Source organism: Ranitomeya imitator, chromosome 2 (genome assembly GCF_032444005.1).
Source record: "Ranitomeya imitator isolate aRanImi1 chromosome 2, aRanImi1.pri, whole genome shotgun sequence".
In the NCBI taxonomy this organism is placed as follows: domain Eukaryota; kingdom Metazoa; phylum Chordata; class Amphibia; order Anura; family Dendrobatidae; genus Ranitomeya; species Ranitomeya imitator.
Genome location: NC_091283.1, coordinates 833,890,759 through 833,916,383, shown reverse-complemented (window position 1 = coordinate 833,916,383; position 25,625 = coordinate 833,890,759). Strand labels below are relative to the sequence as shown.

The 25,625-nt window shown below is 44.3% G+C and overlaps 1 protein-coding gene across 8 annotated transcripts in view; it reads right to left on the bottom strand.

Moving 5' to 3' along the window:
- Positions 1-23,221, bottom strand: part of ATN1 (atrophin 1) — a 33,425-nt gene extending 10,204 nt beyond the window's left edge. The window contains exons 1-6 of one of the 8 annotated variants that reach the window (XM_069754163.1): positions 22,173-22,873; positions 16,613-16,738; positions 2,744-2,895; positions 2,375-2,512; positions 2,179-2,289; positions 135-1,843 (exon numbers count right to left, since the gene is read on the bottom strand). In XM_069754163.1, the coding sequence (XP_069610264.1) occupies positions 135-1,843; positions 2,179-2,289; positions 2,375-2,512; positions 2,744-2,770 (1,985 nt within the window). In that variant the 5' untranslated portion in view covers positions 2,771-2,895; positions 16,613-16,738; positions 22,173-22,873. Of the gene's footprint in view, positions 1-134; positions 1,844-2,178; positions 2,290-2,374; positions 2,516-2,743; positions 2,896-16,612; positions 16,739-22,172 lie in introns of all 8 variants that reach the window. The other 7 variants (XM_069754168.1, XM_069754165.1, XM_069754161.1 and 4 more) reach the window with 7 other exon arrangements.
- Between the last annotated feature and the right edge of the window lie 2,404 nt (positions 23,222-25,625).

Here is a 25,625-nt window from a genome sequence, read left to right as displayed (position 1 = left end):
TATGGATTAAGAGATTAATGTCTCATCCATGAAATGCTTGATTTCGGTTGCATAGTAGGACTTCTAACGGCTCATACATTTATTTTATAGTCACATGTAACATTGAAAAAAGGACACATTTGATTTAAGTTTACCTTGCAGATTGACTGGCATGACTTGGTGTGTCCACAATCTTGGGTGGAGGTGAAGGGCTGTTGACAGGAGGAACAGGACTATCACCCTCTGCCTCGCACTCCTCAATTGGCTCCTGTTTTATCTGTACTGGAGCCGGTGCTGGTGGAGGAGCTGCAGGTGGAGGAGCCGGTGGGGGTGCAGTCGTAGGAGCAGAAGGTGAAGAGTCTTTAAAGCTCTGGGTGGAGACAGGTGGAGGAGTTGAAACAGGAAGAGTTCCCACCTTATACGGTGGCGGAGGCCCACTTTTATAAGGTGGTGCTGCTGGAGGAGCTCCTTTGTAGCCTTGGAATGGGTAGTTAGCATAAGCCTGAGTGTTTGGAGGATGATGGCAACCAGACGAAGTTGAGTGGTTTTGATAAGGAGTATGTGATGATTGAGAATTCTGGGGCTCCACTTGGGTGGAGTAACCCAAATTCCCACCTGTAGATGGAGGCTGTGATGAGAGCTGAGACGTATTTGGGGGCACAGGTGATTGTCCACCACCATTTCCAGACCCAGGAGCTGAAATCTGAGTGTTGTTCTGATGGTGTAAACTTGGAGATAAAATTCCACCAGGCAGAACATGAGGGGGGTGATGGCTGGATTGTGGAGCAACAGCTGGTGGTTGGCCACTTTGTGGGGTAGGAGAGCGTCCTCTGTTGGGTAGAATATGAGGATGGTGAGAGTTATTTGAATTATGGTTCGGAGACTGACTCTGTCCAACTGATGACCCTCCATGAGGGTGGAGAACACTGCTTTGGGATGCTGGAGATTGAATTGTGGCCGGTGAAGGCATTGGGTGTGGGGGGTGGTTATTATGAGGAGATTGAGCACGTGTGCTGCTGTGGTGAGGGGCAACGAATCCGCCTCCAGGGTTCTGGCCTCCACCTATTTGTCCATTTTGAGGAGACGGTTGAGGGTAGCGAGGGGCTCCTTCATTCCGTCCATAATTTAGTCCACCTTGGCCCCAAGATGGATGGGGACCTGGCTGAGGTTGTCCATATTTCCCTTGTGTAGGATACTGATGAGGATAACCAGGTGGGTACTGTCCTGGGTAAGGAGGATATCGAAGTGTACAAGAAGACGATGGTAGAGGTTGACTAGTTTTTTCTCCAACCTGAGGTGGCAGTCCTGGAGATGCATTGAGGGGACGCAAAGCTGGAGGTGGAGGCAGGTTGTGGGAAACATGGGGGTACGATGCTGTGGAAGGAGAACTGGTGGGTAAAGAGGGAGGGAGAGCTGTAGGAGATGCCAGCGGCCTTGGAGAACCCAACCCTGCTATTGGGGTGGTGGGTGGAGGCTTGGCTTGAGGAGTCTGTGTAGGCCCAGATTTTATCATCCCAACACTACTGGGATATAATTGTGGAAGATGGAGAGCTGGGTATGGTCTAGCAGCCTGAGGCTCATTCGGCGCAGGTGGCTGAGAAGCCTGAGGTGGTGGTGGCAACACAGGATTTTCAGCAACTGGTGAAGGAGGCGGTGGGGGAGAACCAGGGCCCCTGTACAGAGAAGGAAATGATTTTGGTGAAGGGACAGAAGACGCATCACTTTCACTGTCCCCACTGTGCAAGCTTGGAGACGTGCTGCGGTTATCCTGGTCAATATCGCGGGGGTCACTCCCGCCATCTTCATTACCGCTTTGCCCATCTAAGCTTTCTTCATCGGGAGGCGGACGGGGAACTTCAGGAGACTGTGGAAAAATACAAATGAAGAATAACATTTACATTTTGAGTATTCAGTAATAAAGGGATTTTCAAGTTTTAGAAAATTGTGGACTATCGTCATGGGTGGGTGGGGGTCCGACTCTCCAAATTGGGTTTAAACATTGTACAACACCTACAATCCAGGAAACGTGGTGTAAATTTACTCATATAATTATAGATTTCAGTCTTAACCCTATCATCAGGTAACACATCTCTAATAATGAGGTTTAAAGCAGCACCCCAGGAGTAAGCAGTGCTCCAACCGGGCTATAGTTATCAGATTTATCGAAAAGTAAAATTAATCAAATGATGAGTTTCTCACCTCCATCTTAGCTTTCTTCTGACTTTTCCCTGGTTCTCCCTCACTCTCGGAGGAGTCTTTTACTCTTTCCCGTTTACTATTCTTAGGGACAGAGTCATCCATGCGTCCCTTCTGTGGGAGAAAGATGGAAAAGTATAAAGAAAGGCGGACAGACCTGACCGTAGTGATCCAAGATGACTAGAAGAAGATCTTTAACCTTTGCACTTGGTCGGCCCTTTTCGCTCTTGCTGTCGCTACTGGATGTGCTGATTGCACCGGGAGAGGCTCTCCCCCTCGCTCTGCGCTCCTCCCGTGGACCCACACTCTCCTTTTTCCTTCCGCTCCTCATCGACATCTTCTTGACGACACAGAAAACAGAGGACGAGACATATTGGTTGGGGTTTCAAGCAAAATAAAAACATTTTGAAAATGAGGGGAGCTTAGTTTTTGGTGGTTGGGGGGCAACAGTGAGGACAGGAATAGGAAAAGGAAGGAAAAAAGCCCCTGTAGCACAAAGTATTTCAGAGGGGGAGTGTGATGGAGCCATGATCCGATTGGCCCCATACCAGTATTATTCAATACTCACCGAGTCTTTATTCTGTCGCGTTTTCATATTGCAGGGTGCACAGGCCCCATCTCCTTGCAGTTAACAGATACCATGAACTTCCCCTCCGACAGTGCCAGGAGGGGGGAGGGTTAAGGGAAGGGGGCAAAAATATCCAGTAAGGGAAATCCTACCTGGAAAATTAAAGAGAAATATAGATGAGCATAAATAAAAATTACCATATTTCACAATACAATAGCCATACATTATTAGATACATCTAGAGCCTGATGAGGCTGGTGTACTTGCTGTGAAAAAAATGGCTGTATAATCCTGATGTTAAAATTAGCTAAAATGTGAGAGATCTCATGAATATAATGTATTCAGTCTCCTCGCGCTCAGCAGCAGCAGCAGCAGGGAGAAGGGGCACTGAGGAGCTGTCAATTAGACTAGGTGGCAGAGATTGAGTTTAAACTTGAAATAAAGGATTATACAGCATTTTTGACATGTATTTTTTTAAAGTACACTATTAGGGCAAAGATCTATTTAATAATGTATGCAGTCTGTATTCTGAAATGGGTATAGGGTAGTAAGGAAGATCCTGGGCGTAGTGGGAAAGTAAAAGCTATACTGAGGGGGTAATGGGCTGGTTGTATCAGTATAGCACATAGCCAGGAGGTGTAGTAGGAAGGCTATTATGTCAAGAGCTAAGGACGGTGGCTAAAGAGCTGTGCAAAGTGGTCGCAGTTCATTACTGTAAAGGTAGATAGCGTCCCTTTACAGTAATGCACTTGTAAAAGGGTATTAAAAATGCAATAATGCCCCCCCCCAAAAAAAAAAAAAAAAAAAATTTAGGTGAATTTTGGCCAAATCCATTGACCATCTAATGAATATGGGGATGTCCTAGGAAAAACAAGGGTTGGGCATGCTGGATTCGAACATGCCCAATCCCCTTTTATTAGTTAGGCACTGAACTCAATAGAAGAAAAAAAATTAATGCCCTATACACAAACTGCAACAAATACAGGCCTTGTAGTGTCCATTTTTGCCCCTGTTTTATTCTTGCTCATCCATTGAGTATTTTATTCTTAGTTATTGTTTTATAGAATCCACGGTTCCCAAGATATGGCCCTTTTAACTTGCCGCTAATTTTTATGACCTTTACCAAGGGGGCGTTGCACACAGAGTAATAATATAGACACGCCCCCCCAGAGAATCCAGTAAGATACACCCCCTTGGTAAAATTGACACTGAATGTAAATTCTCATATCTCTGGAACCGTATGGTGGATTTTAATAAAACAAAAATTAAATTACTAAGAAGAGCAGCAGGAGAAATAAATAGAGCAAAAACTGGAGACTTTTGACCTGATGATAAGTTACGGTAACTTTAAAAAAAAGAAAAATTGTAAAACTTAAAAAAAAAAATGAAAAAGAGAAAAATAACATGTGAAGGGTCGAGGCTTGCAAGCTGCGCTTTTGGGGTCATGTTTATCATCATAATCCTAATCTGTACCTGGATGTGGGCACACCGGCCGTCACCGGCCACGAAACCTCCCAGGACAGAGAACGACGCACTCGGCAAACCTGCAGCAGAGACTCCATTGTGAATGGGGATCTGTAAGTCTCTATTGACCGGACACGTAACATCCTGCAGAATGTAAACTATGGAGAAAAAAAAGTATGTGCACCCTTGTCTTTCCCCGGTGGCTTATACTCACCCTGCCTGGTGGAAGGTGAGCCATGCAGCCTACCGGTCATGTGAGCTGGAGGCAGAGCCTTACGGGAAGAGAGTCGTCCGCAGGTGGAGAGCTGCTCGGGTTTCACATTTTCCTAGGTTATTGATTGAATGCTCGAGAGGACAAGACGACGGCCTACGGGCGCTGGTGCAGCATCGGCGGATCCTAAATATAACTGGATTTTTTTTTTTTTTACCAGTTGACTGTGACAGTGACAGCGCCTATCCTGTAGGCACAATGGGGGATCCGAACAGTCGTGTGGAGTAAATATGGCGCTTCTTTAATTTAGGGCTTATCTCACTGGATGCCGCTGTACGGTGCCTCGGTGCGGCGCTGTGTGACGGAGTTACTCTCCCTGGGAATAATGCTTCCCCCGTACATGCTGGGGCCGATTCATCATTGCTTTTCTGACTTTTTTTTTTTTTGAGTAAAAAATTATTATTTTTTTATTTGCGCCTTATTCAGTATTTACCTTACTTTGTGCCTATTTTTTTTTTTTATAGAATTTTACCTTATTTCCTCTTTTTTTTTGGCATCAGTTTGGCACAATATTTTTATGTTTTAGCCTAATCCACAATTTTGGACTCTTCGAAATAGCACAACATTTTCTGCCCATTTTTTACTCCAGTATTCCTGGTAGAGGACAAGATCTGTCTATTTTTTTTTTCGGAATTGACGACTAACGAGCAGCTAACTAACATTCCATTAATATGGCCGTGTGACGGCTTGTTTTTTGTGGGACAAGTTGTACTTTTGAACAACACCATTGATTTTACTGTATAGTGTACAGGAAAAGGGGGAAAACATTTTTTAAAAAGTGCAATTCCACAATTTTTCTTAGTTTTTTTTTTGTTTTTTTTACCACATTCACCAAATGCTAAAACTGACCTGCCATTACGATTCTCCAGGCCATTAGGCCATGTGCCCACGTTGCGGAATAGGGTGCTGATTTTTCTGCACCTTTTTTGTAAAGTCCGCAGGTGAAATGCACTGCATTTATCTGCGGATTTACCGCGGAATTCATGCAGATTTTGTGCGGATTCCACCTGCGGTTTAACACATGCGGATTCCTATTATGGAGCAGGTGTAAACCGCTACAGAATCCGCACAAAGAATTGACATGCTGCGGAAAATACAACGCTGCGTTTCTGCGTGGTATTTTCTGCACCATGGTCACTGCGGATTTCGTTTTCCATAGGTTTACATGGAACTGTACAACGCATGGAAAACTGCTGCGAATCCGCAGCTGCCAATCCACTGCGGATCCGCAGCCAAATCCACAACGTGCGCACATAGCCTTACGAGTTCACAGATACCTAACATGTGTAGGTTCTTTTTTATTTAAGTGGTGAAAAAAAATCCAAAAAAGTATATAAAACATATAAAATAAAAATGGTATGATTTTCCAAGACCCGTAGCGTCTCCATTTTTCGGGAATTAGGTCTAGATGAGGGCTTATGTTTTGCGCGCCAAGCTGATGGTTTTATTGATACCATTTTGGGGTGGATATGATGATTTGATCCCCTCTATTGCATTTTATTGCAATGTTGCGGCGACCAAAAAAAGCATACTTATGGCGTTATTATTTTTTTCCCCGTTATGCTGTTTACTGATCAGATAATTTCTTTTTATATTTTTACAGATCGGATGTCAAATCAAATCAGCTGTCACGTGCCTGAAAAGATGCGGGCATTGCAGAAACTTAGGTATCCATGATAATGACCACTCACATATTAACAGTTAATGGTATGATTGTAACAGGGGCAAACATAGAAATCATTGGGCACCATAGCAGAAGTTCTAATTGGGCTCCCACCTCAACAACAACAACAAAAAAATATTCGGTTGACCTGACTGTACTCCACCTAAACTCCACCCGGCAAAGTATGGTGATTCCAATACAGTATGATTGCCCAACTGTGACCCCACACAGCCCTCCATGCAGTAAAGTATAATGGGACTACATACAATACAATGGCTCCCACACCTCACCACAATGTATAATGGCCTCTGCTAGCCCAACAAACAGTATAATGACCACACATACAGTATGATGGAGCCCACACAAACCTTCACACTGTGTAATTGCTTGCACACAGTATATTGGCCCCTCATAGCCCTCCATAAAGTATAAATGCTCCCACATAGCCATCCAAATATTAAAATGGCCACCACATATTATAATAGCTCCCACACACCCATTCTTATAGTATAGTAGGTCCCATAGTCCTCCATATTGTATACTGCACTTCATAATAATTCACCATAGTATATTACACTCCCAATAGTTCTCCATATAGTATAATACGCTCCCCATAGTCCTCCATATTGTATAATGCATCACATACTCCTCAATATAATATAATGCACTCTCCATAGTCCTCCATATAGTATAATCCACTCACTATAGTCCTCCATATAGTATAATGCTCTCCCCGTAGTCCTCCATATAGTATAATGCACTCTGCATAGTACTCCATATAGTATAATGCACAGCCCACAGTCCTCCATAAAGTATAATGCACTCCGCATAGTCCTCCATACAGTATAATGCACCCCCATAGTCCTCCATATAGTATAATGAACTCCCCATAGTCCTCCATAAGTATAATGCACCCCCATAGTCATCCATATAGTATAATGCACTCCCCATAGTCCTCCATACAGTATAATGCACTCCGCATAGTACTCCATACAGTATAATGCACTGCACATGGTCCTCCATACAGTATAATGCACTCCCCATAGTCCTCCATACAGTATAATGCACTCCGCATAGTACTCCATACAGTATAATGCACTGCACATGGTCCTCCATACAGTATAATGCGCTTCTCATAGTTCTCCATACAGTATAATACACTCCGCATAGTACTCCATATAGTATAATGCACTCTGCATAGTACTCCATACAGTATAATGCACTGCACATGGTCCTCCATACAGTATAATGCACTCCCCATAGTCCTCCATACAGTATAATGCACTCCGCATAGTACTCCATACAGTATAATGCACTGCACATGGTCCTCCATACAGTATAATGCACTGCACATGGTCCTCCATACAGTATAATGCACTCCGCATAGTACTCCATACAGTATAATGCACTCCGCATAGTACTCCATACAGTATAATGCACTGCACATGGTCCTCCATACAGTATAATGCACTGCACATGGTCCTCCATACAGTATAATGCACTCTGCATAGTCCTCCATACAGTATAATGCACCTCCATAGTACTCCATACAGTATAATGCACTCCCCATAGTCCTCCATACAGTATAATGCACTCCGCATAGTACTCCATACAGTATAATGCACTGCACATGGTCCTCCATACAGTATAATGCGCTTCTCATAGTCCTCCATACAGTATAATGCACTCCGCATAGTCCTCCATACAGTATAATGCACTCCGCATAGTCCTCCATACAGTATAATGCACCCCTATAGTACTCCATACAGTATAATGCACTCCCCATAGTCCTCCATACAGTATAATGCACCCCCCATAGTCATCCATATAGTATAATGCACTCCCCATAGTCCTCCATACAGTATAATGCACCCCCCATAGTCATCCATATAGTATAATGCACTCCCCATAGTCCTCCATACAGTATAATGCACTCCGCATAGTACTCCATACAGTATAATGCGCTTCTTATAGTTCTCCATACAGTATAATACACTCCGTATAGTACTCCATATAGTATAATGCACTCCGCATAGTACTCCATACAGTATAATGCACTCCCCATAGTCCTCCATACAGTATAATGCACTGCACATGGTCCTCCATACAGTATAATGCGCTTCTCATAGTTCTCCATACAGTATAATACACTCCGCATAGTCCTCCATATAGTATAATGCACTCCGCATAGTACTCCATATAGTATAATTGCACTCCCTATAGTCCTCCATAGATCGTGCTGTGTAATACACTCCCCATAGTCCTCCATAGACCATAGTCCTTTATACAGTATTATGGCCACCACAATTTACTCATTGATTAAAAAAGAAATAAAAAAAATACAATACTCACCTCTCCTCCTCATTCCCCTGCTGCTCAAGTCTTGGCAACGAGCGTTCTGAAGCACACACACATCTCAGCACAGCGGGTGCCATGTAGTGATGTCACAGCGCCTGCTGACGCTCCCTCTTTCATCATTGCTTTCAATTTTACCTGCACCTAGGTTGCCTATACAGTTGACCTTGCAATGACGGGTGAAAAGGGGGCCCGATGCCGGAACCATCACCGGGACCCGCCGGCTCATGGTCCCCATAGCAGCCGCGTGGTCTTGCTGCTATTGGCAGTATGTCACTGATCGTAACCATGGATATCTAAGCTACTGCAATGCCCTGCACATGGAGTAAGCAAGATAGCGAATCAGAAGAACTATACTACATTTATAATTGGAGGCATTTGCTAATATTATCATTATTATACCTACTACATATTGGGATAGGATCTTGAAGCTGGGAATACCGCTTTACATTTATTTTATTTGATCTCCTGTTTTTTTGCTTTTTTTATGTTTGTGATTGTGGGTGGGGGTTGGGATTTTCCAGATGTTTTCGGCTGATTCATCAATTGCTTTTTTAAAATTGTGGTGCTCAAATGTACTCCAGTTCCTCGCCAGAGTGTTTTTATGCACTATTAGGAGCTTTCATGCAAATTGTGTAACATTTTAGAAGGACATAAAACTTTTTTGCTTTAAAAAGGCGTCAAAAAGGTTAAAGACAAAAATGCAGAGCATTTTTGCATTTGCACAGAATTCAAGAACAGCAGAAGAATTTGGTGCAAAAAATGTCAATGAGTACCATAAGACAAAAAAAGTGACTTCTACCCCCCACCACCACCACTACAAATGATGAATCAGACGCTATGTATCTTGGATTGGATGACTAGTGGTTCACAGTTGTCTTTTCCCTACTCTGCTCCCCTAGATTGACAGGTCTCTCCCTATGTGCGCGTATGGGGCGAGACCTGACAATCATGAAGAGCAGGCTAGGAACAAGATAACGAGGACTAACGTGGGGCTAATTATCCAAGATGCATAGTCCTTGGTCGGCTTTTCAAAGTATGGAGAGATGGCCGTGCACGCTCAGCTCTTTGGAATGGAGTGAACCATGCATGTGCGACCACCTTTCCGATCAAAGCAGGACAAGAAGAAGCCCCCTACTCAAGGCATGGGTGGGTACCAGCGGGACCCCGGGCGGCCGACAGGCATCATCACAGAGATAGTTGTGTCAAATACACAGTTTTCATGGTAACTTTGGGGCCAAGAATAATTTAAGACACAAATCTTTTTTTAGGGTTCAGTCTTATATTTCCAAAAATTTAGCTTAGGTGACTAATCCATCTAAAATAACTTCCAAAAGGTCAGAGATTTTGTAGGATTATAGTCAGGTGTATGACTGACCAACTATACCAAATAAGTGATGATGATCATAATTTTCTTATACAGTTATATGAAAAAGTTTGGGCACCCCTATTAATCTTAAGCTTAATGTTTTATAAACATTGTTTGTTTGTTTTTTGCAACAGCTATTTCAGTTTCATATATCTAATAACTGTTGGACACAGTAATGTTTCTGCCTTGAAATGAGGTTTATTGTACTAACAGAAAATGTGCAATCTGCATTCAAACAAAATTTGACAGGTGCATAAGTATGGGCACCCTTATTATTTTATTGTTTTAAATACTCCTACCTACTTTTTACTGACTTACTAAAGCACTTTTTTTGGTTTTCTAACCTCATTGAGCTTTGAACTTCATAGCCAGGTGTATGCAATCATGAGAAAAGCTACTTAAAGTGGCCACTTGCAAGTTGTTCTCCTGTTTGAATCTCCTCTGAAGAGTGGCATCATGGGCTCCTCAAAACAAGTGTCTAATGATCTGAAAACAAAGATTATTCAACATAGTTGTTCAGGGGAAGGATACAAAAAGCTGTCTCAGAGATTTAACCTGTCAATTTCCACTGTGAAGAACATAGTAAGGAAATGGAAGAACACAGGTACAGTTCTTGTTAAGGCCAGAAGTGGCAGGCCAAGAAAAACATCAGAAAGGCAGAGAAGAAGAATGGTGAGATCAGTCAAGGACAATCCTCAGACCACCTCCAGAGAGCTGCAGCATCAACTTGCTGCAGATGGTGTCACTGTGCATCGGTCAACTATACAACGCACTTTGCACAAGGAGAAGCTGTATGGGAGAGTGATGCGAAAGAAGCCGTTTCTGCAAGCACGCCACAAACAGAGTCGGCGGAGATATGCAAAAGCACATTTAGAGAAGCCAATTTCTTTTTGGAAGAAGGTCCTGTGGACTGATGAAACCAAGATTGAGTTGTTTGGTCATACAAAAAGGCGTTATGCATGGCGGCCAAAAAACACAGCATTCCAAGAAAAACACTTGCAACCCACAGTAAAATTTGGTGGAGGTTCCATCATGCTTTGCGGCTGTGTGGCCAATGCCGGCACCGGGAATCTTGTTAAAGTTGAGGGACGCATGGATTCCTCTCAGTATCAGCAGATTCTTGACAATAATGTTCATGAATCAGTGACAAAGTTGAAGTTACGCAGGGGATGGATCTTTCAGCAAGACAATGATCCAAAACACCGCTCCAAATCTACTCAGGCATTCATGCAGATGAACAATTACACTGTTCTGAAATGGCCATCCCAGTCCCCAGACCTGAATATCATTGAACATCTGTGGGATCATTTGAAGAAGGCTGTCCATGCTCAGCGACCATCAAACTTAGCTGAACTGGAATTGTTTTGTAAAGAGGAATGGTCAAAAATACCTTCATCCAGGATCCAGGAACTCATTAAAAGCTACAGGAAGCGACTAAAGGCTGTTATTGTTGCAAAAGGAGGATCTACTAAATATTAATGTCACTTTTCTGGTGGGGTGCCCATACTTATGCACCTGTCAAATTTTGTTTGAATGCAGATTGCACATTTTCTGTTAGTACAATAAACCTCATTTCAAGGCAGAAACATTACTGTGTCCAACAGTTATTAGATATATGAAACTGAAATAGCTGTTGCAAAAAAAACTATTTGTATAAAACATTAAGCTTAAGATTAATAGGGGTGCCCAAAATTTTTCATATAACTGTATAGGCTGGAACAAAGACACTAAATGAAACAGAAAAAAGCTTAAAACTGGGTGAGGAGTAGACAAAGTTTGCTACAAAGGTGAGGTTGTAGAAGACAGTTTCATGCCACATGTCTTGCACCGTGGCGAGACTGAGCACAAAAACTAAACAAAGGTAGTTATACTACATCAGCAAGGTTTCGCCTAAGCAAAAAATTCAAAGTAGACTGGGGGTGCTGTTCAGGCTATTTTGAAGATGCACCAAGAAATGGGCAATGTTGAGGACCGTAGGCGCAATGGTCGGCCAATGAAATACATGTTACTTCCCTTTGAAATCGGAAAATGTCCAGCTGTGCCATCAGCTCAGAACTGGCAGCAACCCAGCTTCAACAATCTACTGTTTGGAGAAGTCTGGCCAGAAATCATCTTCCTGGAATAGTCGTGGTCAAAAGCCAGACCTTCAACGTGCAAACAAAGTCAAGAAACTCAACTATGCACAAAAACATATCCCTGCTCCTGTTACTCTATAGCTTCCCTGCTCCTATTATTCTGCAGCTTCCCTGCTCCTGTTATTCTGCAGCTTCCCTGCTCCTGTTATTCTGCAGCTTCCCTGCTCCTGTTACTGCGCAGCTTCCCTGCTCCTGTAACTCTGCAGCTTCCCTACTCCTATTATTCTGCAGCATCCCTGCTCATATTACTCTGCAGCTTCCCTGCTCCTGTTATTCTGCAGCTTCCCTGCTCCTGTTACGCTGCAGCTTCCCTGCTCCTGTTACTCTGCAGCTTCCCTGCTCCTGTTACTCTGCAGCTTCCCTGCTCCTGTTATGCTGCAGCTTCCTTGCTCCTGTTACTCTGCAGCTTCCCTGCTCCTATTATTCTGCAGCTTCCCTGCTCCTATTACTCTGCAGCATCCCTGCTCCTGTTATTCTGCAGCATCCCTGACCCTGCTACTCTGCAGCTTCCCTGCTCCTATTACTTTGCAGCTTCCTACTCCTGTTATTATGCAGCTTCCCTGCTCCTATTACTCTGCAAATTCCCTGCTCCTGATACTGCTCAGCTTCCCTGCTCCTGTTAGTCTGCAACATCCCTACTCCTCTTCTGCAGTAGTGTCTCAGTGGTTAGTCCTGAGTTCAAATTTCACCAAAGCCAACATATGTAAGGAGTTTGTATGCTCTCCCTATATTTCCGTGGGTTTCCTCAGCAACACCCCAGGTAACCCGTTGTTGCAGTGATGTTGCCTTCCATTCGGGGAGGGTGATGTCTCGCTTGGAGGCAAGGGAGATTCTTTCTATCAGGTAAGGCACTCACATTCAACACATGTGAATCTAGGCCTGGAGGGGGAGCTCAGGACCCTGATTCAGGGGACCTTCCTTAGACTTTATGTATCCTGGTCTGGAGGAGGAGTCAGCGAGTTGTAGAGGAGTGAGGAGAGGAGAAGGACATCTGGAAGAGAGGCAGGGGCTGCACAGCCTCATATGAGCTGTGGCCCCTGGAAAGAGTGAGAACTTGAAGGAGTTGAATAGTGGAGGAGCTTAGAGGGAACAAGCACAGAGGAGGAAGAGGCTCAGGAGGGGAACAGCGGAAGGACACCCTAAGAGCCAGAGCGCAGCAACCGGGTACCAGGAGCCCGAGGTGATGTTGTTCTCCAGGACGCGCGACAGAACCGGAGGGCATAGGACTGTATGCCAATTGCCTGCATCAAGTCTGAGGTGAAGCAGTAAACTGAGAGCCCAGGTCATGATAGAGACCCTATAAACAGGCTCGCACTGCCTATCATACAGACATCTGTCTTAGGACAGGAGAGAGGGGACTTTGCAACCAAGCTTCAAGCAGCAGGGACCTTGCCAACTAAAGTAGCGCAAGTAGGACAGGCTTACAGACCTCACCTGGGAGAGGGATCACCTATTGCCTACAAGCCGGCCGGACCATGGCTACCCATGCACTTGGTACTCTGGACTGAGGACTGCTAACATCAGTAAACCAGGTAAAAGACTGCAAACCCTGTGTCCTCGTTCTTTGCCATACCATTGACCACACCATCGGTGCTCTACACTTGGGAAGCCCTGGGGACCCCGCTTCACCTGTGGGAAGGTATACCATCTTGCTGCAACAACATCACCCCAGAGGACCCCTTTAAGCAGCGTCGGTCCCTATTGACCGAGAACCACAGGGGGCGTCAAGAACAATAGACTTTATCCACAATTCCCCTTAAAAGACCTTTCCCCTTTTATAGGGTGCCCAGGGCCACGGACCGGGTCGCAGCCACTGTGAGATCCTCCCACAGTCCAACTTACTGATAGGGAATTTAGATTGTGAGCCCCAATGGGGACAGTGATGCCAATGTCTGCAAAAGTGCTGCCGAATATGTTGGCACTATATAAGTAAGCATAATAATAATAATACTCTGCAGCGTCCTGGCTCCTGTTACTGTGCAGAATCCCCTCCACTGTTGTACCATAGAGTCTGTTTGCAAAATTTGCTCAACTATATATTTACTAATTAATTTTAGACAACATCAATAGCTATGAGCAATCTTTCAAAAACTTCAATGTATTGCAAAAGTAGCAGTATCCTGCAGCAGTGTCCACATAACATAAACAGTATCTCCAGTATCACCAGACACAGCCCATAATACCTTCAGCATGGCATGATAATGTCAAATGCCATCTAGAATTATAATACCAATTTTAGCTTAAATTATGTGAATATAGGAAACCTCCATGTCATAGTTCTTCCTCACCTTCTGCAACTTGTAGTTCGTCTTTTTCCTGTCTGTAACATCTCTCTAAATGTTCCAAATATTCATCGGCCACCAAAAAAATCTATCTGGAGTGAAATAGTAAATGGCAGACATAAAGGAGGGGGATGCAGCTGCAGTTTCCCTCTCTCTCTGTGTCTGTGAGGTTGCATGCTGTGAGAGGGGATGAGGAGCAACAGAAGGGGGGAAACATCTGATTGGATCAGAGCTCCATATGCTGTGAGAAGGGAGGAGGAGCAGAAGAGGGGAGACATCTGATTGGATCAGAGCTCCATATGCTGTGAGAAGGGAGGAGGAACAGAAGAGAGGAGACATCTGATTGGATCAGAGCTCCATATGCTGTGAAAAGGGAGGAGGAGCAGAAGAGAAACATCTGATTGGATCAGAGCTCCATATGCTGTGAAGAGGACAGAAGAGGGGAGACATCTGATTGGATCAGAGCTCCATATGCTGTGAGAAGGGAGGAGCAACAGAAGAGGGGAGACATCTGATTGGATCAGAGCTCCATATGCTGTGAGAAGGGAGGAGGAGCAAAAGAAGGGAAACATCTGATTGGATCAGAGCATCCAATGCAGTGAGAAGGGAGGAGGAGCAGAAGAGGGGAGACATCTGATTGGATCAGAGCTCCATATGCTGTGAGAAAGGAGGAGGAACAGAAGAGGGGAGACATCTGACTGGATCAGAGCTCCATATGCTGTGAGAAGGGAGGAGGAGCAGAAGAAGAAGGGAGACATCTACCAGATCCATGGATGTACTTTATAGCATCACAGATACAGCATATCCACGGTTGGGAAAAGAGGGAGAGTATGGGCAAAGCGGGAAGACTTGTTTTACATGACAGACAATACTTTTCACCTATTCACATTTTGTAAGGGGGTGCGAGCCGCGTGGATGGGGAGTGGCCAACTATGGCGTAAATATACAAGATGTGCGAGAGGGGAAAGAGATTAATTACTGGTTACTCCAAATTTACCCCAATATGGCACAATCATAAATTAGCGGAGTTTGACAAGTTAAAGGGGTTTAAAGGGTGGGAACCGAAGAGAATACAAACTATGGACAGTATACTAGAAAAAGGAATACTTAAAAGCTTCAATAAACTCCAACAAGAATATGGGTTTCCTAATGCTTCCTTATTTCAATACCTACAACTGTGGCACGCGTTCTGGTCCCAGTTTAGTGTTACTGCACCCGAAATTCAAAAAAGCTCCGCACTTGAGTCATTATCATCGGCAAAGTATACGACTGGTCTAATCTCTAGAAAATATCATCATATGTTGCAGTCAATGGAAAGAGGTATTGGAGCAGGGTTTTTACATGTAAAAAATTACAAAAAGGAAAATGGGCAGATGCAAAAGTTTTGACGCCCTTGGAGATTTGTGTAATTAGATAACTTTGAACAAGATTTCAGACCTTAATTAGTCTGTTAGGGTTAAGGCTTGTTCATTATCATCATTGGGAAAGGCCAGCTGATGCAAATTTCTCAGCTTTACAAAAACCCAGCCTCCTCTAACCGTGTACCAAAAAAACAGCAGCCATTGGTTCTTGTAAGAAGCTGCCTAGCACTCTGAAAATGAAAATGGTGGAGGCCCACAAATCAGGAGAAGGCTATAAGAAGAGAGCAAAGTGTTTTCAAGTTTTCCTTTCCTCTGAAATGTTATTAAGAAATTGCAGTTACCAGGAACAATGGAGGTCAAGATAAGCTCTGGAAGACCAAGCAAAATTTCAGTGAGAACGGTTTGTAGGTTTGCTAGAGAGGCAAATCAGAACCCCCACTTGACTGCAAAAGACCTTCAGGAAGATTTAGCAGTATGTGGAGTTGTGGTACATTGTTCTACTGTTCAGAGACACCTGGACAAATATGGCCTTCATGGAAGAGTCATCAGAAGAAAACCTCTCCTGCATCCTCATTATAAAATTCATCGTCAGAAGTATGCAAAACATCTAAACAAGCCTGATGCATTTTGGAAACAAGTCCTGTGGACCAATGAGGTTAAAATGGAACTCTGTGGCCACAATGATCAAAGGTATGTGTGGAGATAAAAGGGCACAGAATTTCAGGAAAAGAACATCTCGCCAACCAATAAGCATGGAGGTGGATCAATCATGCTTTGGGGTTGTGTTGCAGCCAATGGCACGGGGAACCTTTCACGGGTAGAGGGAAGAATGGATTCAATGAAATTTCAACAAATTCTTGATGCAAACATAACTCCATCTGTTAAAAAGCTGAAGCTGAAAAGAGGAAGAAGAAGGCTTCTACAAATGGATAATAATCCCAAACACACTCCAAAATCCACAATAAATTACCTCATAAGGTGCGAGCTGAAGTTTTTACAATGGCCATCATAGTCCCTTGATCTGAACATCATTGAAAATCTGTGGCTAAACCTCAAAATAGCAGAGGATGGAAGATGACCCAGGAATCCCACAGAACTAGAAGAAAGGATGAAAATCCGTCAATCAAGAATTGAAAGACTCTAGTCTGGCCACAAAAAGCGTTTACAAACTGTGATACTAACTGCACATATTGCACAAACTTTTGCATTGGCCCATTTTCCTTTTTGTTATTTTTAAAATGTAAAAAATCACAATACATATATACTGCATAATAGCCTAAAATACAAAAGACATGTGTCATCTTTAACTTTACACTGTGTGCAGAATTATTCGGCAAGTTGTATTTTGATCACATGTTGTCCTACTCTAAGGCTGAGAGCCAACTACCAATTCAGTAAATCAGGTGATGTGCATCTCTGTAATGAGGAGGGGTGTTGTTTAATGACATCAACACCCTATATAAGGTGCGCTTAATTATTAGGCAACTTCCTTTCCTTTGGCAAAATGGGTCAGAAGAGAGATTTGTCGGGCTCTAAAAAGTCCAAAATTGTGAGATGTCTTGCAGAGGGATACAGGAGTCTTGAAACTGCCAAACTTTTGAAGCGTGATCACCGAACAATCAAGCGTTTCATGGCAAATAGCCAACAGGGTCGCAAGAATCGTGTTGGGCAAAAAGGCGCAAAATAACTGGCCATGAATTGAGGAAAATCAAGCGTGAAGCTGCCAAGATGCCATTTGCCACCAGTTTTGCCATATTTCAGAGCTGCAACGTTACTGGAGTAACAAAAAGCACAAGGTGTGCGATACTCAGGGACATGGCCAAGGTAAGGAAGCCTGAAAAACGACCAACTTTGTACAAGAAGCATAAGATAAAACGTCAAGACTGGGCCAAGAAATATCTTAAGACTGACTTTTCAAAGGTTTTATGGACTGATGAAATGAGAGTGACTCTTGATGGGCCAGATGGATGGGCCAGAGGCTGGATCAGTAAAGGGCAGAGAGCTCCACTCCGACTCAGACGCCAGCAAGGTGGAGGTGGGTACTGGTATGGGCTGGTATCATCAAAGATGAACTTTTGGGACCTTTTCGGGTTGAGGATGGAGTGAAGCTCAACTCCCAGACCTACTGCTAGTTTCTGGAAGAAAACTTCTTCAAGCAGTGGTACAGGAAGAAGTTGGTATCGTTCAAGAAAAACATGATTTTCATGCAGGACAATGCTCCATCAGATGCCTCCAACTACTCCACAGCGTGGCTGGCCAGTAAAGGTCTCAAAGAAGATGAACATGGCCCCCTTGTTCACCTGATCTGAACCCCATAGAGAACCTGTGGTCCCTCATAAAATGTGAGATCTACAGGGAGGGAAAATCGTCCACCTCTCGGCACAGTGTCTGGAGGCTGTGGTGGCTGCTGCACCAATGTTCATCGTAAACAGATCAAACAACTGACAATCTATGGATGGAGGCTGCTGAGTGTCATCATAAAGAAAGGGGGCTATATTGGTCACTCATTTTTGGGGGGTTTGTTTTTGCATGTCAGAAATGTTTATTTCTAAATTTTGTGCAGTTATATTGGTTTACCTGGTGAAAATAAACAAGTGACATGGGAATATATTTGGTTTTTTATTAAGTTGCCTAATAATTCTTCACAGTAATAGTTACCTGCACAAACAGATATCCTCCTAAGATAGCCAAATCTAAACAAAAAACCCCACTCCAACCTCCAAAAATATTAAGCTATGATATTTATGAGTCTTTTGGGTTGATTGAGAACATAGTTGTTGATCAATCCACTATATAATTGTCTAAGGGTCACTTCCGTCTGTCTGTTTGTAACGGAAATCCCAAGTTGCTGATTGGTCGCGGCAAAACAGCCACGACCAATCAGCGACTGGCACAGTCCGGCGGCAAAATGGCCGCTCCTTACTCCCAGGGTTAATGGCAGCGTTAACGGACCGCGTTATGCCGCGTTATGCCTATGCAGCATCAATAGTAAAAAGATCTACTGTTAAAAATAATAAAAAAAATAAAAAATAGTTATATACTCACTGTCCGTCGGCCTCTCGGATCCAGAACAGGCCTTTCCCGCTCCTCGCGACGCTCCGGTGACCGCTCCATGCATTGCGATCTCGCGAGATGATGACGTAGCGGTCTCACGAGACCGCTACGTCATCATCTCGCGAGACCGCAATGCACTCTTGAGACTGGAGCGCTCGAGGAGCATCGGTAAACGCTTCGCCTGGATTCGGGGGCTAACGGAAGGTGAGTATATAACTAATTTTTATTTTAATTCTTTTTTTTAACAGTGATATGATGCCCACATTGCTATATACTATGTGGGCTGTGCAATATACTACATGGGTTGTGCAATATACTACGTGGGCTGTGCAATATACTGTGTGGGCTATGCAATATACTGCGTGGGTTGTGCAATGTACTGCGTGGGCTGTGCAATATACTGTGTGGGCTGTGCTATATACTGTGTGGGCTGTGCAATATACTACGTGGGCTGTGCTATATACTGCGTGGGCTGTGCAATATACTACGTGGGCTGTGCAGTATACTAAGTGAGCTGTGCAATGTACTACGTTGGCTGTGCAATGTACTACGTTGGCTGTGCAATGTACTACGTGGGCTGTGCAATGTACTATGTGGGCTGTGCAATGTACTACGTGGGCTGTGCAATGTACTACGTGGGCTGTGCAATATACTGTGTGGGCTGTGCTATATACTACGTAGGCTGTGCTATATACTATGAGGGCTGTGCAATATACTACGTGGGCTGTGCAATATACTACGTGGGTTGTGCAATATACTACGTGGGCTGTGCAATGTACTACGTGGCTGTGCAATGTACTACGTGGCTGTGCAATATACTACGTGGGCTGTGCAATATACTACGTGGGCTGTGCAATGTACTACGTGGCTGTGCAATGCACTACGTGGCTGTGCAATATACTACGTGGCTGTGCTATATACTATGTGGGCTGTGTTATACACTACGTGGCCTGTGTTATACACTACGTGGGCTGTGTTATATACTGCATGCGTGGGCTGTTATATACTATGTGAGCTGTGTTATATGCTACGTGGGCTGTTATAAACTACGTGGCTGTGTGATATGCTATGTGGGCTGTTATACACTCCGTGGGCTGTCCTATACACTATGTGGCTGTGCTATATACTCCGTGGGCTGTGCTATACACTCCATGGGCTGTGCTATATACTACGTGGCTGTGCAATATAATACGTGGCTGTGCTATTTACTACATGGGCTGTTATATACTACGTGGCTGTGCTATTTACTACGTGGCCGGCCGCGAACAATCAGCGACAGGGGCAGTCAGGCCACGAATTGGCGCGGGATTTGAACTACGCTTCGCTAATTGGTCGCGGCCGGCCGAATCCTGTGTATTCAATGTATTGTTCTAAAATCTTCATAAATAAACTACATACATATTCTAGAATACCCGATGCGTTAGAATCAGGCTACCATCTAGTAATATAAATAATCCTCTAAAATACAACTTGCCTAATAATTCTGCATACAGTGTAGGCCTTTTAGAGATTTAGAGATTTAACTCGCTTAATTATTCACAATCACAGTAATTTTAACCAGGGGTGCCCATACTCTTACATGCCACTGTCAATGAAGTAGAGAAGAAAAACAAAATAATGTAGACACAGCCAGAGTGTCTCACCTGTATTTAAGATGTAATTTTCTTGCTATTCCTTTGTATGGATTGGCTCTTCTTGATATGTTACCAGCGTTGAGCAAAGAAAATATCTCCCTGTTCGGATCCCTCTCCCAGCATGCAGAGAAAAGTGAGAAAAGCTGCAGCCGCATCCCCCTCCTCCCCGTCTTCTATTTACTGTTTTACTCTAGATTTGTAAATTATTTTTTGGGGGGAAACTTAAAATGTTTTTGAACCCTTTCAGAATTCCTGCATCAGAAAATAAAACGTACAAGCTGCTGAAAGGTGACACTTTCCCCCAATAAGATATATGACAACATTTGTACTAGTTACCTATAATACTGATTTTTCAGTCGTGATTATTTGCAGTTTCAAGAATATGGGGGGCCATTTTTGCCACTGGGCCGAAGAGCGGTTATCCACATTTGATCAGTGGGCATTGTTGGGACTAGCTTTTGTGCACCCCAACAGTCGACAGAGTAAGGGGATCCTCTACTCAACTCCTACTAGAATGTTAGACAATGGAAAATGGGGCCCAATATTTCCCAGGGTTGAGTGACTTGAAGTTTCGATAGCTTCCAATGACTCTCCATCAACAGGTCTACCACAATTTTGGGTTCAGCATGGGCCGGTGCACTTGTTCCCCCACCAGTCACATCTCTAGCACATATTTAGCATTTTGCTGTAACTTGATGCTTAGGACCCCAATGCAAAATTTTCCACAGGGTCCCCAATTATCACAGGTCTTCAATATTATTGGTCTTCTCATTTGGGCTAAAAGGGACCTTTTTGAGCCCTACTAGGCTCCAAGGCCCGGGTGCGACTGCAACCCCCACTTTAACTATAATTACACTCCTGACATGTACACTAGGGTAAAAAGAAATGGCGTTTAGGGAGCAGGCCCCGAATTAGCAATCACCTGAGAAATGTGAACCCCCCACCGATCAAATGAGGGCCCAAAGGTTACGAGGGGCTACTCTTACTACAATGAGGTCATAGTCGATTACAGAGGATTGGGGGTCCCCATTTTTCTATGTACATCCCTAATACATGCAACAGCAGGAACACAGACTAACCCTTCATTTTTGAAGTGATCAATATACTCCCTAGTTAAGGGTAACAACATACATGAATACGCCATATATGTTTTCTATACATAAAGAATCAGAAAAAAACCCAAAAAGCCCTAAAATTAAAATAAAAAATTATCTATATTAACACCAATTTTGTGAAAGCTTTGGGACAATCAATATGACAAATCTGCCTACACAACTGGAGATCCAGGAGCAGATCTGCCATTCAGGAGTGCAGGAAAGCTGGGTGACCATCTCTGTATGGAATGTGACGGCCGCCATATGGATCGTCACTCAGCTTTCCCAGAAGGTGATGGAGAGCTGAGCAGGAGAGGGAGACGCAAGGACTTGGGTGTGAACTGGGAATTGGCTTTTTAATATATATATACATATATATAATATATGTATGTATATATATTTCTCTAGATATTTTTATATTCCGACATGACGTTTCCATAAAGCATCAGTCCCGGCAAACCTTATCTGACCTCCCGTCATATGTACCACACCAAGAAGCGATATCGATTAACCCTTTCAATCATTTGCATGAGATTCCACATGTACGATCATGAAGACAGCGCAGGGGTTACATCGACGATCTAACATTTCATTACGTGATCGTACACGATTCTATCTCTGCCGTAGGAATATATATACATAGAATAGAATGAGAATAACATGGTGGAATAGGTTAGTACTTCTTAAAGAAACAGTAAGCAATTAAAACCAAGAACCCTTCAGCAGTATTCTAAAAATTTTGCAGTACCTGCTCCCCTTCGTAGGCCTCTCCTGTGTTCTTGCCATGTAGATTGTAAGCTGTTGAGCCTAGGGGTGCACGCGTTGCCCCTCCGTGTGTACTGCGCACTTGTGTATGTCGGTGCCGGGGGTGTGTACACGGAGGGGATCCCACCGGAGAGGGGTGTGTGTGTATTTTTGTCTGTATGTTCGATGTCTTTCCCGTCCACCTACACGATGGATGGCTTCATACGTGTGTCATGTAGCGTGTCGCCTGCGTCCGTCCCCTCCGCGGCTTTGGATGGTTACACGGATACGTGCGTATGTGTGTGTACGTGTCTAAATCTCTTAACACCTCCATCTCAATCCCGGCTGGCAAATCTCTGGAAGGATCCAGAACGGCACCCACCTAACAAAAGGATTGGGGGGCACAGGAGGCTGTGAATCCTCATGGATCGCCCTCACTCGCTCTCGCCTTTAAATTCGCAGCGTCTCAGATCCCTCCGATCGCAGTCATCCAGGGCCGAGTGGGATATCGGAGTGTGAGCCCTCGCGAATCATCGTGCCCAGGGTTTTCTGTGCCTGCGATGCTGGCTGAGGCCGAAAAAGAAAAAGTGGGTGCGCAAGAAACCAGCCACACGGCAGAAAGAATTAAAAAAAAGCTTTTTCTTTTTTTTTTTTGCTTTTCTTTTTTTTTTTAATCCGTTGTGCAGTGAAAATCCCACAAAAGACGAAATTTTTTTTCACCTCCTCCCCCCCTCCTAAACTGCTCCCTCCCTGCCCCCTCCTGCTGGTTGTCACTCCCCTTGCCTGGTTACCTCCCTCCCTCTCTTTCTCTGCGTCTCCCTGTCTGTCTAACCCTCCCTCTCTCTGTTACTCTCTTCCTTCAGGTCTCAGAAAACAGCAGCAAGGAGCAAAACCGGAGGAGGGAGGAGGGGGCTGATATAGATGGGGATTGTGGGGCGCAAAGTTGTTGTTTTGGGGGGGCCTAAGATGCCTCATGTCTCCTCCATATAAGAGGGAGGAGAGACAGGAATGTTTTCGTTCTCCCACTAGCTGTCTCTCTCTATCCCCCTCCTCGCTTTTCTCTCCCCCTGCTCTTCCTGTAATTTCTAACACAAAAGGGGGGGGGGATTTATCTGCAGGACGAGAAAGTAACTGTGCTGCTAGGTATTACATGGGATATACGCGCGCCGCCGTGCAGCGTGAGGCCTCGTTCTCAGGTTTTGCTAAAATTGCATTTACATACGACGAACCTTACAAATACTTTTATCAACTGCATTGCTTTAGGCTGTGTGCACACATTGCTGATTTCCTGCAGATCCGCAAGTGATTTACAGTGCAATGTAAATCAATGAAAAAAAAAATGCTGTGCTAACGGTGCTGAAAATTCCGCACGGAAAAGCTGCGGATTAAAAGAAGGAGCATGTCACTTCTTTTGTGCGGATCTGCAGCGTTTTTGTACCCATTCCATTATAGAAATCCGCAGGGGTAAAAACGCAAGAAATCAGCAGTAAATCCGCATAAAAAAACGCGTCAAATCCTCACCTGCGTTTTCTGCCAAGAGATGCAGAATCCGCACAAAAAAATTCCAGAGGCTAATCCGCAACGTGTGCACATACCCTTAATGTTGCAAAAAATAGTGCAAAGTGTCTCTACAAGCAAATAGGGGGCTGCCAAGTTTTAGGTCCCAAACATGAGAGCCCCTCATGAGTCATGGATGTTGCTGAATTCCCAGCAATGTCCGCTCTCTCCCACCAGAGAAAGCTATGGCCTCACGTAATTCTCATTTTATATGTTTGACCCCTAGAATCAGGAGGGGACAGCTCTGGATTAACGCAGCGCCCCATTCACAGCGATAATTTTAATCACTGTTTGCGATAGCGTTATATTTATGTGCACTCCAGAGCTGCATTCATAATTTTGAAGTCTGTCCATTTTGACGGTGGGTCAGTGATGGCCTGGAGAAGCATATGCTTGAAGGATCGCACATCAATGCCATGACTACTTTCAATTCTGGGATGAAATTTTCAGATTCTTTGTCAGACCTCACATAAGGCCCTGGGATCAAATGAGCGAATATGTTCGGAAACGATCATCAAACATAAAATCGGCACAAATATGGCAAATTCGGATTCGGCGATCATTTTCCTAACATATTCGTTGATCTCTACACATGGGCACTAATAATATGAGGGCGTCATATGTTCTAGAAGAATAAAACTAGGAGAGTCACTTGTAAAAACGGATCTGGGTATAATAACCTGAGGGCACCATATGTTCTAGGGGAGTAAAACTAGGAGAGTCACTTGTAGAGAAGGATCTGGGCGTAATAACCTCTCTTCTTGACCCTCTTGAATCTGGTTTCCACTTTTTAAACCATACTGAAACTGTCCTCACTAAAATCTCTAATGGTTCCCATGCTAATTCTCCTGGATCTCTCTGCAGCATTTGACACTGTGGATCATTATTATTATTATTATATATTTTTATAGCGCCATTTATTCCATGGCGCTTTACATGCGAGCGGGGCAAATATAGACAAGTACAATAAACATGAGTAAAACAAGGCACACACAAGTACAGGAGGAGAGAGGACCCTGCCCGCGAGGGCTCACAATCTACAAGGGATGGGTGAGGATTCACTAGGAGAGGGTAGAGCTGGTCATGCAGCAGTTCAGTAGACTGGGGATCACTGCAGGCTGTAGGCTTGTTGGAAGAGGTGGGTCTTCGGGTTCCTTTTGAAGGTTTCCGTGGTAGGTAAGAGCCTGATGTGTTGGGGTAGAGAGTTCCAGAGTATAGGGGAAGCACGGGAGAAGTCTTGGATGCGGTTGTGGGAGGAAGAGATGAGAGAGGAGTAAGAGGAGGAGATCATGACACGATCGAAGGTTGCGTGTAGGTAGGTACCGGGAGACCATGTCACAGATGTATGGAGGAGACAGGTTGTGGATGGCTTTGTATGTCATTGTAAGGGTTTTGAACTGGAGTCTCTGGGCGATAGGAAGCCAGTGAAGGGCCTGGCAGAGAGGCTGGGCAGTAAAACTCCTCCTCACTATGCTCCGCTCCGTCGGCCTCAAGGACACCGTTCTCTCCTGGTTCTCCTCCTATCTCTCTGACCGATCCTTCACTGTATCTTTTTCTGGCCCCTCTTCCTCTCACCTTCCCCTTACTGTTAGGGTTCCTCAAGGATCAGTTTTAGGCCCCCTCCTCTTCTCTTTGCATACTGCCCCTACTCGACAAACAATCAGTAGATTTGGTTTCCAGTACCACTCTTGACATCACGCCTGCATTATTACAAAACACCAATGATTGTCTTACCGCTGTCTCCAACATCATTTCCTCCCTCTATCTGAAACTGAACCTGTCAAAAACTGAACTCGCGTTTCCTCCCTCTACTAACATACCTTTGCCTGACATTGCCATCTCCGTGTGCGGTTCCACCATTACTCCAAAGCAACATGCCCGCTGCCTTGGGGTCATCCTT